The sequence below is a fragment of the Ischnura elegans genome, chromosome 2 (assembly GCF_921293095.1).
Source record: "Ischnura elegans chromosome 2, ioIscEleg1.1, whole genome shotgun sequence".
NCBI lineage: Eukaryota > Metazoa > Arthropoda > Insecta > Odonata > Coenagrionidae > Ischnura > Ischnura elegans.
Window position 1 is genome coordinate 93340236 of NC_060247.1, and position 16531 is coordinate 93356766.

General features: G+C 36.4%; 2 protein-coding genes across 2 annotated transcripts in view; one reads left to right on the plus strand and one right to left on the minus strand.

Annotated features, from left to right (window-relative positions):
- LOC124154183 (organic solute transporter subunit alpha) overlaps positions 1 to 7098 on the plus strand; it is a 31903-nt gene extending 24805 nt beyond the window's left edge. Inside the window, exons 3-6 of the mRNA XM_046527747.1 lie at positions 3578 to 3819; positions 5016 to 5112; positions 5255 to 5507; positions 6546 to 7098. Coding sequence (XP_046383703.1) covers positions 3578 to 3819; positions 5016 to 5112; positions 5255 to 5507; positions 6546 to 6784 — 831 coding nt within the window. The 3' untranslated portion in view covers positions 6785 to 7098. The remainder of the gene's footprint in view (positions 1 to 3577; positions 3820 to 5015; positions 5113 to 5254; positions 5508 to 6545) is intronic.
- A 707-nt stretch (positions 7099 to 7805) lies between these two features.
- Positions 7806 to 16500, minus strand: LOC124154185 (proteasome subunit alpha type-3). Its single transcript, XM_046527748.1, has 7 exons — positions 16390 to 16500; positions 15978 to 16060; positions 13864 to 13987; positions 9051 to 9152; positions 8572 to 8715; positions 8377 to 8489; positions 7806 to 8232 (listed from the first exon to the last, which is right to left on the minus strand). Exons 1-7 carry the CDS (start codon positions 16408 to 16410, stop codon positions 8055 to 8057), a joined length of 765 nt encoding a protein of 254 aa, XP_046383704.1. The 5' UTR covers positions 16411 to 16500; the 3' UTR covers positions 7806 to 8054.
- Positions 16501 to 16531: the final 31 nt, after the last annotated feature.

Below are 16531 nucleotides of genomic sequence, written 5' to 3' on the forward strand. Positions count from 1 at the left end.
ATTTTAAGGGAACTGTAACAGCTCTTTATACAATCTTTAATCAGTTTTTACAATTATTTGCTTGAAAAAATATTATTTTCCTTAAAGACATTTGCGATTTCTGCTTCTAGAGGGGGGGGGGGGCAGCTGCCCCCTCCTGCCCCTCGCTGGGTACGTCCATGCCTGTGCAGGTGTTACAGCGTTATCTTACCCATGGTTCATATCTAATGAAAGAACAGCGACAAGTTTGACGCAAGATAGACTTCCGAGAAAAGGTATTGTGTTCATTTGAAGTCCGAGAAGCCCCAAATAAAGATAGTGGATTATAAAAAGTGTACTCGGTGAGTAAAAACTATGTGCTCGAAAGTAGTCTATTGCGCTTCGGAGAGACATAAATGAGTCGGCCGTGACCGTAAATTAGAAATGACAAAAAAGCAGATCGTGGAACGGGGCTCAATATTGCTGCGAAGTTGGATTGCATTGTGTACCTACTGATTAATCGCGATTGTATCATTGGTGCCCTGTGTCGTTAAGCAATTCTATTGATACATGGACGATTACATATACTTAGAAGGTCTTATAAGAATTTTTCCTTATTTTCTCCGTCCCTATATGGTGGTTTCCTATTATTTTTTTATTGCCTAAATCGAAAGATTATTACTCCTGGAGTACGTATTTCACGCTTTTAGATTTTTATATGACGATATCTATTTTTCGCGATTAAATGAAAAGTGAAAATTTTCAAGCGCGCGAAAACGCGACGGGTAAGTATGAATGCCGGGAAAAACTCCCCGTGACGTTGTTCTGCTTCCCGCTGCCGCAAGTGAGGTGACCTTGGGGCGAGGCTGTGAGCGCTGATACGACGGAGGATGCTAGCAGGTAGAAGAGTACCCTGCTAGCTGGCAGCGCTTGCCTTAAATAAGGATTATTAATACCTTATCAAACGAAGAACACTTTCCGACCTTAGCCAGTTTTAATAGGTGATTATTAAGACATGTTTCCCTGAGCTCTGTGCCTCATGCATGCATTGGTAACCTCAGACGATGTAAAACTTCTATCCTCTAGAGGATAAGGACACGAGCTCGTGTAGAAACTAGGTCCCTGTGACGTCACGTGGAGTGGCATCGCATGGGCGCCAATCTGGCCTTTTTCAAATGAGGATAAAATTGACCCTTGCCATTCGTCTAAACCGGTATTTCTGAAACCAAATAATTTGTATAATATGAATACACTAATTGTGGGTAACGAATCGCAATCAATGCCTTTCGTTTTCTTTGGTGAAGGAAACTACCTTATTAGTCACGATCGTGGTAGTTTCCTTGCCTACCAAGCGCTTCGCTTCGCAATACATTACTTATAAAACATGTAAACAACGGCGATTTCTCTTTTCCTGCAGATAAGTAGTTGGTCTTGATTGCAGTTACATTAGAAAGAATGAAATTATTATATAAAACTATAAGAATTTAAGACTTTTCAAATAATTAATCGATTACTCTGGTGAATTAAAAGTAAATTGATGTAGAAGGAACGTATGTATCGGAAACAACCGGAATCTCGGGATTTGCCGCATCTCCTAACGGGAAACTCCTCAGATAACTGCGTGGATTGCCATTTCCAATGAAAATACGTAGAACCTGTAGAACTCGTGAGGGGACCTGAGGGGGACTTGTGAGGGTAGGAGTTTCCCAACTGCTTGCAGAGTTAGGGTAGGGCAGCCCAACCTGTTTTGAAGACAGGCCCTGGAGTGGGTGGAGGTTGAGAAGGTTTGGGTTGAGGGGATCAGAGTTACCCAGTAATATGAGGATCACTAACGATAAAAGGTGAACTACAGGGAAAAGCCTTAGTATGGTAAAATTTAGATGCTAATTATTTCTATGGAGGAATAAGAAACGTATTGAAACTTGTAAAAACTCTTCTCGGGATACCACGCGGGTAAGATTATATGAGAGCGCCGACGTTTTGGGTACCGACTCGCTACCCATTCTTACGGCTAGCAAGAAGAATGTAGAAAAGCCGAGAGAATGGGTAGCGAGTCGGTACCCATCGGTGCTCTCATCGGCGAGTCGGTGCTCTCATCTTACCCGCGCGGTATCCCGAGAAGAGTTTTTACATGTTGTTCGCCGGGAAAGTGTTAAATCTTACATATGTATTTAAATTGATAGACTTCCTCCATAGGACATTTCATAATTACCCAGTTTTTGAATCCTGAGAGGATACAGAGTTCAATACATCTTGAGTTTTAAAAAATCGTCAAGAATGCAAAAAAATTTTAAAATTTACTGAGCCCTTGCATGGTATCCATCACACAAAGAGACTGAAGAATAGGTTACATCCCAATAAAATTACCTTTCACAAAAAAGGGAACAGTTCAAACAGCCCGTAAAGTAATCCAAATGACAGAGTCAATTACTTCTGCTTCATTACCACCCACTGCTGTCAATCAATTGAATCTGAAGTCCCTAATATCTGCTGGGGTGCCCAGCAAGGGGTCAAGAGGGTAAGGGGTTGAAGGAGGTATAATGGCAATAGGAGTAGGGAGGAGCTCTTAATCTCTGTTTGAAGAAGGCATAAAGTTAGAGCCACCATCCTTTACTTTTCATTTGGCGGATCCAGGATTTTTTTCCAGGGGGGGGGGGGGCACAAGGGCCTGACAGGTCTTCTCATATTTGAGATTAAAAACAACATACAACAACCATCCCATACTGTAGAAAATATTTTTTATTTTGATATGTGTAATATGAATAGAACTAACTCACCACTTGCTGATTTAGATCACCTTATTTGTAGCAGGGAACTGATACCGTCTGCAAATATCAAAATTGACTCTGAATATAATGTCCTTTTATTGCTCAGCTTAAATAACAACTTAAATACATTGGAATAGAATTAACTGTTCTGTAATTTTAATTAAATGAGATATTGCAATATTTAGTTTATTAATTATTTATTTTTTAATTTATTTAATATAATAGTTATTGCAATACTCCACTGGATTATTTTAACGGGACGCATATCCTTTTGCTGTTACAACCAGCATTAGTGGAAATATTGCAATGTCTCATTTAACAAATATTAAGAACTTCCACCACATTGTGCTCATATCATACAAGATGTACCATAATTGATGGAATGTCATCAATTTCTGTGTGGATTCATGCAGAAATAAAGAAATGGTGAAAAGTGTAGTTCAAAAGGGGTAAAAATTACTCCTTTTGACCTACACTTTTCAGAGTTTTTTACACTTACATAGGGGGTTTCTGGTATCACTCCACAGTCCAGATAGTTTCTCATATATAAGAAGCATTGCAGTGCCTCAAGAGTCTCTCCTACCAGTGTAATGTCTAGCTTATTATTTTCATTGTGGTTCTCCTGAATCTGAGGAGGAGTATAAATGATTCCTCACTGATTATCCATTTAAATAGCCAATAAAGCTAAGCCAAAATCATAAGGAATGCAACATGACATTTTTGGTGGCCCAATCTAAACCCAATCTCATGCGTCATTCAGGAAATATGAATTAAAAGCCAGAAAGTTAAATCTGAGTTAGCATGAGATATCTAGCATTCATTCAAGTGATTTTTGATTGCTTGTTTGACAGGTTGTAGCAGTTGCCACCTATTGTGCCATGGTCGTTCCCAGAGCCCATCTGTTGGCTGAAGCTGTTACGCAAGGTATATTCACGGCTGCTCTCTACCAGATGTTCTGCCTGTGCGTATCATGTGCAGGGGGCGAGGCGCAGATAATCGCCTTACTGTCTGATGGCTCACTTTCCCTCCAAGTGGGCCCTTGCTGCTGCTGGCCATGCTGCTGCTGTTGTCTCCCTGACCTTGCGGTCACCAAGTGAGTGGCATTGTGCATGAAGGCAGATGGTGTTTAGGTTGAATATACCTTATGTACAACTGCATACTTGAGAAAACTGCCCCAGACCCCAATTTTATAACACTGATTCTTAAAGACAAAAACGGCTTAAATTCACTCTTTTAATTTATAAACCAATGCGGGTTTCAACACAGTTGTCATTTAGTATCCCATCTATGCCTTATCGATCAGTATATATGTAGGTGTATATAAAGATAGACGAACTCACCCAAAACTGTTAATAGACCTTCCCACCCTGTCAGTCTGTAACATCTCTCACAATCCTTTTCCTATTGATGCAACCTTCAACCCTAATCCATCTTAATTCTGCCCTGTCCACATTCAACTGTTTACGTATAGTGTACCGGGCCTTCTGATAAAGTGTTACCCAGATGATGGCACTATCACTGAATTGAAACTAAGGTCAGTTTAAAGATTACATGTGTGGATTTAAGTAAAAAGTTTTTCAAAATGGATAAAATGAACTTCCACTAAGGTAAGCCTGAAATGATTGCTTAACCATTTCGCTGCTATGAATGTACCAAGTACATTCCGCAGTATACCCAGCATGGCACCCTGTTGTGAACATACTTTTTCTTCATCACTGCTGTGTGCTTAGAATTTTTGCTGCACGTGACGGGTAGGTTTCTGGAGAGTGAGCAGCAGGAAAATGGTTAACTATTGATCTTTGGAGATCATGAACCTGAGTTAGTGACCATGGGCCTACAGGATAGGTGTCCCTGGGACACTCCTAAAATTATGAAAATAAATAAAATATTTAGTACATGAGTGGCTTTTAAGCTGTCTACAATCATACACAGCTTAAAGCTATTCTAGTACCTTCTTCTTATCCATCTACTACTAACATACTTCCCTTTTAATTTTACATTAAAAACATGATTATGATTGACTGTCTTTCTTTAAAACTGCTTAACCATGCCTCGCCTAATTGACCTAACCATTGACTTTAGCCTTCCCTAAAGATATGGTCTGTTGCGTGAAATCTCATTGGTTTCTGTCCATCAGAAGCCGGATCCTCCTAGAAGGCATGACAGGATCTGACAATGAGGAGCGTATAAACTCCTTAAATTTCCGAGGAATCAAAATATCTAGATTTTAAGATGTTCCTTATCTATTTTAAGCTCTCACCACAATAATTACCTTTTTATTTAATACAGAAGACACATTCGAATGTTAAGGATACTGGTTCTACAGCTTCCAGTCATTCAAGCATTGGTGCATATGGTTTTGCTTGTCATGTGGGCTGAGGAAGAGGTAATTGTACATCTGCGAAAATATCTATTATCCCTGCTGCTGGGAGACACAAGCATTAACCGTTTGGTTACTCTTGTCTTTGGTGATTCATGATGTATGATACCACACTACATCACTGATATGATGATTTTCTTTGTTTCAGAGTTTATACCATGTCAACTACATGTTTTTTCAGCCTTTGGTTGCCATTTCTATTCTTTTTGGAATATGGGGAATGACCATGACAGTGAGAATGCTAGCCACGCCACTCAGTCAACACAAATTAAATTTGAAATTCATAGTCCTGCAAATGGTTCTTTTTCTATCAAAGCTACAAGGACTTATCACAAGAATCATTCTTTGGACTAATGTATTTCCTTGCAAGCCTCCAATCAGTCCTGCAGTTTATGTCAATGGTATGTATGTTTAAATTATACTTGATCGATATAAAAATTTTCTTCCATCATATACCATGAAAAGTAATATGTTGGTAAATATGTACACATTAGCTTGAGACATGGGTGACGAATCCAAAAGTGTAAAATTACAGGTCTCCTTATTTTTCAAACTCTATCAAAAACAAAATAAAACTCGTAATCAAGCACATTCTAATACCCTTCAATGGACAATACACATAATCTCCTATCAAAATATCATTTTGGTTTACCTTTGCCCTAATTATATGGTCCATTCTAGTTCTTCCTCCCTCCATTCTTCCTTTTATTCTGATTCAAGTTTTAATAATCCTCTCCATTCACAGGCCACCTTTCCATTTTTCCACCTATCAGTTCACCTTTCCATTATTTTTTTTCCAAATACCCTCTCTCACCTCACTCAAGACCTCATTATTTCACAAATTATTCACCTACGTAATTTATTTCATATCTCCACACCCAAATTTTATAATCCCCTTTACAGTTTCTTTACAATTTCCCTAATGCCCAACAATAATGATGTTACATAGCACTAAATGAATGGATAGAATTAAGTAAACTGTAATGTTTAATAAATATAAAGGTAAGAGTTGTTAGTAGTAAGTGCCAGTTCCGTGAATAAAAATTATTATAAGACAATCTACATGCAAATTCTGTACTGTTATTGCCTTGCTTACAACTTGTTAATGATGAGAGTCGAGAGCTCGGTTAATGCATAATGAGAAGAGCATTAGAAGTGTTGTTCCAGTGTATTTTAAATTTCAGGAATAAAAACATGCCTATTATTCAATAAAAATCAATTTAATGTGGCAGTTAAAATATCTTAACTCCCTCCTTTCTCATTATCATTAAATAACTACTTTTGCATAATTCATTCCTACATTGGTATTAAAAGTGAAAGCATAAAATATGACCAAATTCATAAATAGACATGATCTCATATTCATTTCCAAAATCTAATTACAGTTCAGCTATTCTAATGAATCGGTAACAATTTGCAACTCTTAATGTAACTTACAGTGATATACAACACCATGATGATAGCAGAGATGGTAGCACTGTGCTTCCTGGCTCGCATTCTATATGTTGGCGATCTTGGGAAGAAGAAAACACCTGATGAAGAGGCTGACATGAGAACAGCAGTGCAGGCCCACCTAGATGGTTTAGCCTTGAGGGAGGAGAGACTAGCATCATCCCCATTGGGGGGCATCAATGTTGTCAGCCAGATTGCCCCGGGGAAACTCTGGCATTTGACGTGAGATGGCTCAATTCCAAAGATTGAATCACAATTTGGACCATTTTCACCTACAGAAATTATTCAGCTCCTATTCCTGCCTATGCTGAAGGAATTCTGGCTTTTTGCAGCTAGTGAAAAATGCAGTTACATAGACAAGCAAACACTCAGTGAATACAACAGAAACATTCCAGTGTGTAATTGTGATTTGCTCCAGTTGATTGCTTGCTGAGTAGACATTCAATCACCAAATGATCCATCAGTAAGACAATACCAGTGGTGCTCACCTGCCTGTGATAAATGTGAATTTCAAATAAAAAAAATCACATTCCATTTTCATTCAGAGTATTAAAAAAATCTTTTTTTCCTTCAAACAGAATTATGTAATCAAATACTTATCCCGAGAGGAAAAGGGAGTAATTTGATGCAAACATAAAATTACATCGGAAAATTATATTTGCTGTCAAAGTCAAGTGTTGGTTTTTCATGCTATCCTCTTACGTATTGATGTAACTTTGCATCAGATTACCCTGTTCCCAACATTTCTTTCAGATAGTGCTCAGTTACTTGAAGATTCATTTTTATATCAGGAATTCACTCAATTTTTAAAAGCTATGATTATACTACTCTTATTCTTGTCCCCATAAAGATAAATAAGTACATATGTCTGTACTCTGTAAAATAAATATTATCAAATAGTCTGGAAAATTGCAGAAACAGCCTGGAAAGATCAAGGCAGTTCAGGTTTATAATCGAGTGACCACCCTGAATTTCCATCCAAATCAGTAACTTTACTGAATTAGTCTCAAACTCCAATCACTTAGTAGTCCTGTTTTTGGAATGTACTCAATCGTAAGCATAGAAGCCCTAACAGAGGTCACAGTTAAATAAATATAAGTATTTTTTGAGACAGTTACTCCCGTGGGGTGATGAGTGAGAGAGCCTTTTATGGTCCTAAACACAGCTAGGTCTACCCAATACCTTAAAAATTGTGAAGACCCCAAATTCACATTCCCAAAGGCAGGAAAATAATACACACACCAGAGTATATTTCTTTTTTTTTTAATAGAGTCTCAATAGAATGTTACTTGATCTCTTTCCATAAAAATTTTATCTGTAGAACTTGTAACAAATGCACATTCTAGAGCAAAGAAATCCTGGTTAGTCGGTGTAATCAGCATTTCAAGAAGATTTTCTCCAGAAAAAAAATGTCACGCCCCCCCAAGTCCTCTGAGTTGAAAATCACACTTTAAATATCTTAAATTGGCCTTAAAGTGCCCAGAACACTACCTCCTTCACATTTCTTCTGTGTCTGAATCGGAGTCATCCTCCATTGCTGCCTTCGCAGATTTTTCAGCTTCTGCAAAGAGGGCATCCGGCACTCTTTCATGCAGTCCATTTGTCACTGCACCTACCCAACTGAGCTCCAGCTCAAACGTCTTGTCCTTCAGCTCATCATGAACCAAATATATTCTGAAATATAAAATAAATTCAAGTCCATCACCAAATGCTGAAAGGGAATAACTAAGGTGACCCAGGGAAATCTTTGGGGATCCCTTAGGCATTCAATAATAAAAGCACAGATTTATACAGCAATAACCACTGAAGAGTACATACATCCTTGCAGCTTCCTTAACGAGATCTCGGCAACTCATATCTTGCAGCTTTAACTTCTCAATTTCTGTTTTTGCAGCCTGCTTTGCTTTACCAACAGCACATCCAAAGTAACCCTAGAAAATGTTTACAATGATGAGGAAAAAAACTTAATACATTGGCAATATAAGGATAAGATTTAGTGGTAAGGATACATACATATGACACTCCTGATGGATCAATCATGAACATTGCGGGGCCATCATCTTCATATGTGCCTAAAATAACGCTGCAGCCAAACGGACGGATGGCACTATACAGGGTATAGGCATGCATATACATCGAAACCCTCTCGTTTAAATACTGAAATTGAATCAGAAAAAGATTATGATGAATTAAGTGGTGTAATCATAGCACATTCATATTTTTTTAAGGTATAACAGCTACATATATTTGAGAAGATGTCAGCAGAAAAAATTAATAAAGATGAAAGTCTCATGAGTTTTCCAACACATATTTCCATGCCGGATATTGCAATAGGTGTCTTCAGTGACTTAAAAATATGCACTATCACTGCTGAAACTCCCCGAAGAACATGGAGACATTTTTTGGAAGAAACAAAAGGCATGCATTTTTATGATTCCAGTCACCTTAAAAACATTATTAATCAAACTGAAATGATGAAGGACAAGAATTACCTTTAGTGGAATGTTAGTCCCATACTGGGCCCTATAATTTGAGGCTTCTATGCGAGCTGTTTCAACAATTTGTCGAGCATCGGCCAGCAATCCAGAAACTGCCTGTAAGTACAATGCAAATTTGTAAACATTAGGGTCATTCCATGTCAGTTCATCCAGGCATGACACCCACCGACTCGGATTTTGATGAAACTTGCCAATTTTCATCCTTCCATGCTGGAATGAAACAGTGTAAAATATTTCTTGGCTATCTCTAATAGTTTTATTTTCACGACCATTTGAAGTTTGGGTGAAACTGCAGTTTTTCAATGAATGCTGTCTCCAGAGGCACTTGCGCCTCCAGAGGGAAATAATTTGTCTCAGCCATAGTTTTCATCCGATTCTTATGAAAATTTGCAGGTTTATTATAGAAGTCATGAGGATTCCAAAATCTTATTGAAAAATATCCTAAGGAATATTGGAAATTCTCTAAACTCGTATGTTTCATAAGATTTTAGAATATTTTGCGTCAAAAACATGGTTCTATAAAACATCAAATTTTGACCTGAGGCAATATCTGAATCAAGCTAAATTATTTTTTCTAATATTCCTTAAGGTATGACCCACCACCTGTAAAAATAAAATTCATGGCTTTTTGCTTGCTTTGTTGTTAAAAAAAATTTTATGCAAAAAAAATCCCTTTTCACGACTCTGGTCGTCAGTGTTGGGTCCTCCTTCAAGTGTGATGAAATGCTTGTGTTAACTGTTTTCTATATCTAAGAAAATATTTACAACATATATCTAGTGCATAATACATCCAAAAATTAAAACATTTTTTTATGTGCAGGTTGTTTTTCTCCCGATAAGAAAAATATATTTTTGAAATAGAATATTTTAAGGAATTCATAGCTCTTACCCATCATTGCTGTGGATAACTTAATTGTTGCTTAATAAAACACATCAAAATACAGGATGCATGTCAATGCATGTCACCTTTCTCCATTTTGTATTGACAAAAAACTTCACAAATGTTTTTTACCTCATTAATGTTGTTCTACTTTGAACAAAAAGGTTTTCAAAGTACTGGATAAAGATTTCCTTCCAGAGCATGATTCAGAAGTTCTTGATAAAGCGAGTGATATGGATGTGCTAGTTGGGTTACTAAAAGAAAAACTGGTGACAGCAGGCAGTCAGCGAGAGATAATTCAGCTACTAACACTAGCTCCGACTTCGTGGAGTAGGAAAAAAGTAGCCACCGAAACTAATGTTAGTGAATATACAATTCAGCATGCTAGGGAATTCTAAGAATGAAAGGCATCATAGCCATACCAGATCCAAGGAGGGGGAAAAACATAGAACAAACTGCAGTGGACTTAGTTCAGTCATTCTACCAAAATTACGAGTATTCACGCCTTATGCCAGGAATGAATGATAAGGTGAGTGTGTCCAAAAATGTCCACAAGCAAAAGTGGTTACTTTTATTTAACCTAAATGAGCTGTATGCAGCTTTTCAATTTGAATTCCCACATGTAAAAATAGGGTTTTCAAAATTCTGTATGTTGCAACTTAAATGGTGCGTGTTGGCAGGCTTCACTGTAGCCCATTCTGTGTGTATCTGTGCTATCCATCAGAATGCATCACTTCTTCTCCATGGATGCTCTATAGAGGAGACCTACAACGACCTATTTGACTACTTGGTATGTTCCAAAGATAACAGGGATTGCATGTTACGGCACTGTTCAGAATGTATGTCTGAAAAACGACTGAAGGAGCATCTGAAAAGTAAATTTGAGGAATGGGACCCTGAAGATGAAGTGACATACAATGGGTGACAACAGATCGGACCCAATAAATTAGGTTAACAGTGACTCTGGATGAATACATCAATAGTCTGGTGAACAATCTGGAAAAACTTCTCCCACATTCCTTCATAAACAAATCCCAGGCGAGATACCTAAAAGAACTAAAAAATAACCTACAGCCAGATGAAGCCATTGTTTTGCTGGATTTCAGTGAAAAATACCATTATGTAATACAAGATGAGGTACAGGGTCATCACTGGAATCAGGATGGTTGTTCCCTACATCCAGCGGTAATTTATACTCGTGGACAGCTGAAGTAAGATCTCTGTGTGTCAAGTTTGTGTGTATTTTGTGACGATCTAGAACATGATGTAGCTTTCGTATTTGAAACGCAAAAAATAGTCACTCAGTTTTTAAAGGAAAAGTTCCTTGAAGTAAAGGAAGTGCAATATTTCAGTGATGGTTGTGCTGGCCAATATAAGAACTGTAAAAACTTTATAAACCTGTGCCATCATCACCAGGACTTTGACTTGCATGCTTCTTGGTCTTTTTTTCAACTAGTCATGGGAAATCTCCATGTGATGGGATAGGTGGAACAGTTAAGTGCATTCTTACAAGAGAAAGCCTTCAGCGGGATCTGGGTAATACAATGACTTCCATTGAAAAGGTGTTTCAGTTCTGCAAGTACAAAGTGGACAAAATTTCATTTTACGTTTTAAAAAAAGAACAATTATCAATGATTCAGCAACAATTAGAAACTCACTAGTACCTTGTAAAAACAATCCCAGGTACTCGTAGCTACCATTCTTCTATACATTATTGCGACAAAAAAAATTAGCTTTGATACCACGTACAGTTCTGTCCACAATTTCTTGATAAAGCCAAGTTGGGAAGAAATTTTGACAAAAACTTGTACTAATTCTTTTGTGGCCTGCTTGTATGACAATCACTGGTTTTTTGGGCAACTTATGTCAAAGGATGTTGATCCATTAGATATAAAAGTGAAATTCTTTATCATTTTAGTGGCCAAAAGAGAAAGAAGATATTTGCAATGTTCCTGTAAATAATGTCATTTGTTATGTGGAAACTTCTACCACAAGAGGCTCAGGACAAATATATTACTTCTCGGAGAAAGACATTGAACGTGTGAACCGACGGCTCTTGGATTTAAAAGGAAAACTTGGAATTACCACCACTGGGAAAAAAATGTAACTCTAGTGTAACTGAAATATTAGCTTTCTCAGAGATAGGCCTCAGTGAAGACCTTGGATACTATCCTATTTAACTACAAACTGATGCACAGACAAAAGTGACTATATATTGTGATTGTTCATTCATAAGTTGTGCAACATTATTGAAGTAAAACACATTCGAGAAGTTTTTTGTCAATACAAAATGGAGAAAGTTGACTTGTATTGACATGCATCCTGTATTTTGATGTGTTTTATTAAGCAACAATTAAGTTATCCACAGCAATGATGGGTAAGAGCTATGAATTCCTTAAAATATTCTATTTCAAAAATATATTTTTCTTATCGGGAGAAAAACAACCTGCACATAAAAAAATGTTTTAATTTTTGGATGTATTATGCACTAGATATATGTTGTAAATATTTTCTTAGATATAGAAAACAGTTAACACAAGCATTTCATCACACTTGAAGGAGGACCCAACACTGACGACCAGAGTCGTGAAAAGGGATTTTTTTTGCATAAAATTTTTTTTAACAACAAAGCAAGCAAAAAGCCATGAATTTTATTTTTACAGGTGGTGGGTCATACCTTAAGGAATATTAGAAAAAATAATTTAGCTTGATTCAGATATTGCCTCAGGTCAAAATTTGATGTTTTATAGAACCATGTTTTTGACGCAAAATATTCTAAAATCTTATGAAACATACGAGTTTAGAGAATTTCCAATATTCCTTAGGATATTTTTCAATAAGATTTTGGAATCCTCATGACTTCTATAGTAAACCTGCAAATTTTCATAAGAATCGGATGAAAACTATGGCTGAGACAAATTATTTCCCTCTGGAGGCGCAAGTGCCTCTGGAGACAGCATTCATTGAAAAACTGCAGTTTCACCCAAACTTCAAATGGTCGTGAAAATAAAACTATTAGAGATAGCCAAGAAATATTTTACACTGTTTCATTCCAGCATGGAAGGATGAAAATTGGCAAGTTTCATCAAAATCCGAGTCGGTGGGTGTCATGCCTGGATGAACTGACATGGAATGACCCATTAGTAAAGACAAAATGAGGATTAAATACATAGTAAAATACTATACAGCAGCATATATCCTCTTGCTTTGCACAAGAGAATGCTCCATACATAAATTCAGCAACATTTTTTACAGATTTTTGTACCATTAATTTTGGCAGCAGAGGTAATGTATTCTAATCTCCATGAATTTTATGCATCAAAAATATCAGCATTACACACTTTGAAAACTTTTGATCACTAGCAATAAAACACATTGCTCATGACATTAATCCTTTGCATGCCAGGAAAAACTACCTAAGGAACATTGGGATATAAACTGTTACTGGCAATGGTAACTGGTAATGTTCACCAAACATAAGAAAGGTATAATGTAGAATTTGAGTTTTTCCTGGCATTTGGTCAGAAGGAATAATTCTCTTAAGAAAGGTACTTTCATTATTAATTTATTTAAACATTTGTTTCCCCCCTGCTAGGATTTCTATCAAGAGAATTGATTACTCTTTAATTTTCATTACATTACCTTAATAGAGCTCCCGGTAGAGGGGAAACAGAGTTAAAATGACTTCAAGCAGCATTTCTTAAAAGGAACAAAAATAACTGCCTTTACCCTTATTTATCGCAGCATTGTATTTCTAGAGAGTGAATTTTATTCACCTAATTTCAATAAAACTAAGAGAGATAAAAACCAACAAAACCTTGCATTGTATTATAATCAACGCAAGCGCATTAAATCATCACTCGTATGGGTAAATTAAACATGATTATCTACACAACTAAAATAAATTCAAATCATTGTGATAATTACCATTCCAACATGTTTGTCGATGTTAAATAGTCTCCTATTCGCACCTGCCTCATACAGTTTTGAAGTAACTAACTTCTCCACTGCAAACACAACACCATCTTTTCCACGTAAGCCAATGACAGTTCTAGAATTGAAAAATATGAAGATACCTTAGTCGGCCATTAAATTAATACATAAATAAATTAAAATACATAATGAAAGTATTTGTAAAATATTGTTACATAGACTGACACTGTTCTGTATTGTAGGCTAATAAATTAAAATGGAAATTGGTTTTAGAGGTTCACTATGAATACCATTTTGATGAAACATAAGTTCTCCCTCTTCGTTGTACAAATGAAAAAGCAAGATGAGCAGGGGAAGAGGATATTGTGAAGTTTTTATGGGCAGTTCAAGCATTATATTAGGTGGTTTGTAGAGTTGGTGCATTCCACAATACTGCACTAGTAGGGATTCTTTCATCAGCAGCTATTGAAGTGTAATTGAATAAATTTTCAAACCCTGGCATCAAAATATTATTTATGCAATAGTAAGGAAAGAAAGAACTAGTAAGAAAAGAAAGAAAATAGTAAGAAAAGCTTTAAAGAACTTCTTCTCTGACAAAGCCGTAAGGTCAGGTTACACAGTAAATTAACCAGTACGAGTTAATGCCAAAATGCATGAACTATTTTTGTGGACCAGAACAGAAAAAGTACCATTGCATAAGCCAAACTAGAACAGGTTCTATTTTCTATAGATGCATTGTAACAAGTTGGGAGGTTAGTTGGTGCGTTTTTTGCCCATTCACTCGTTCATATATTAAGAAATTAACTCAAACATGTGAATGTATAGTGAAACTAAGGCTTTAGATTGGGTGATAATTTACCACTTATGATGTTAAAATGTAACATGATATACCAAGATGCAACAAAAAACTCAGCTAGTCTCACCTAAATTGTAAAATGATAATTTTATCTCTTATATCTTCATTGTATAACTATTTTTTAATAAGTACAGCCCTGTAAATGCTTCAATGGCATATTCCACCAAGGGACAACGGTTAAGGAATTGTAAGAATAACTTCGATGACAGTTTTCCTGTTTATATGGCCTGGTTATCTCATAAATTGACACACACAAGTTCATCGGTGCAGGAATGAATGATTTTGGCAGATGGGAATGGAACATGTATGAATGAACATGCACATGAACCAAATAGAACAGGTTCCATTTTTTCTTCGTGCATTCACGCAAGTGGTAACATGGTGTATTAGAACGATAATTCTTGCATTCATGCCTTAAAAAATATACTTGTAAACATTGATATATTGTGTTACTAGGCTTTTAAACTCATTTCCCACTCAAATAGGCCACTCATATTTTTTAGCCATCAAAACAAATAATTTCCCATTCAAAGTAGGAATTAAATAACATGATTAATAATTGCATGGGAATTCAAGAAAAATAATGAAGAAAGGCAATATTGGAATGACAATATGCAATTCAAATGAGAAGTGGCTTCTCGATCCCATTAAATTACTTTTGACGACATATCTCTAAACAATTAGCTCATCCAAAGAAGCATTTCAACAACTTGGAAAGATATGATTAAGGCTCTCATTACTAACAAGAAACACTTTTCTGTGGCCTGATAAGACCAACATGAAGAAAATGACATTGAATCATTTCATGGTAAAAAGCCTTTTTTTGAATTCTACAAAAAGTAAGATAGCCACAATTTACACTCGCATTGAAAATAACTTAACAATCTATTTTAACGCGAGGAAGGGTCGGCATAAGAATGAGGGGCCTTTCATTCACAGAGTATAAGCTCATACGAACCAGCGACTAAGTAAATAAAACGAGTCGTCATTTTTAGCAGATAATTGAACCTGCCTAGCGAAATAAAGGCATTAAATGTGATATTTCTTACACAAAAGCATTCTTTACGGAACTAACCATGTCATTCCTTCAAATATTATCCACTTTAGGTCCAACAAAGCGGATAACTCAAATCATTTCGATCAGGAGATGCCACTATCAAGTATGCTTCCATAGATGTACTAAAACCCAAATTTTTAACGCGAATAATCTATAAGGTTCAACTTCCCAAATGAAGAAGCTTAACTAACTTACCCACTGTTTTCTACAGCCTTTTGGGCGTACTCCACCTGAAAAACGCGTCCATCAGGGGAGAACTGCGATGCTGAAAGGTCATACTGAAAGTATAGAGAAAAAATTAACATCAAACTGCCATAACACATAATGCAATTAATCTTAGACTTAGGCCTTCCAAGATCGAGAGGCAACAGATTACGATCATAACGGTGAAGAGATCACAACAAATCGAACAAATTTGAGTATAAAAGTGTAGGATAAAATTGCTACCAAAAAATAATTTTCCTGAACAAAGGTGTAAGGCAATGTGATTCAACGAAAGCCGCTACCCACACTAGAATTTCATCAACAACAAAGGAAAAGATAAGCTTTTACAAAATTTAGATTAAAAGGCAATGGATAAACTACAAAATATGATATTTTTACGTACACCTGTGCCGATAGAACTCATCGTATGACGTTATAAATATTTCCCGGTTAATGAAAACAGCTATCCGACAATGAGATGCTAGATTTCATAAACGACGATATTCAGACTTCAACTTTTTCCGAAAGAATCGATGCTAAAAAGT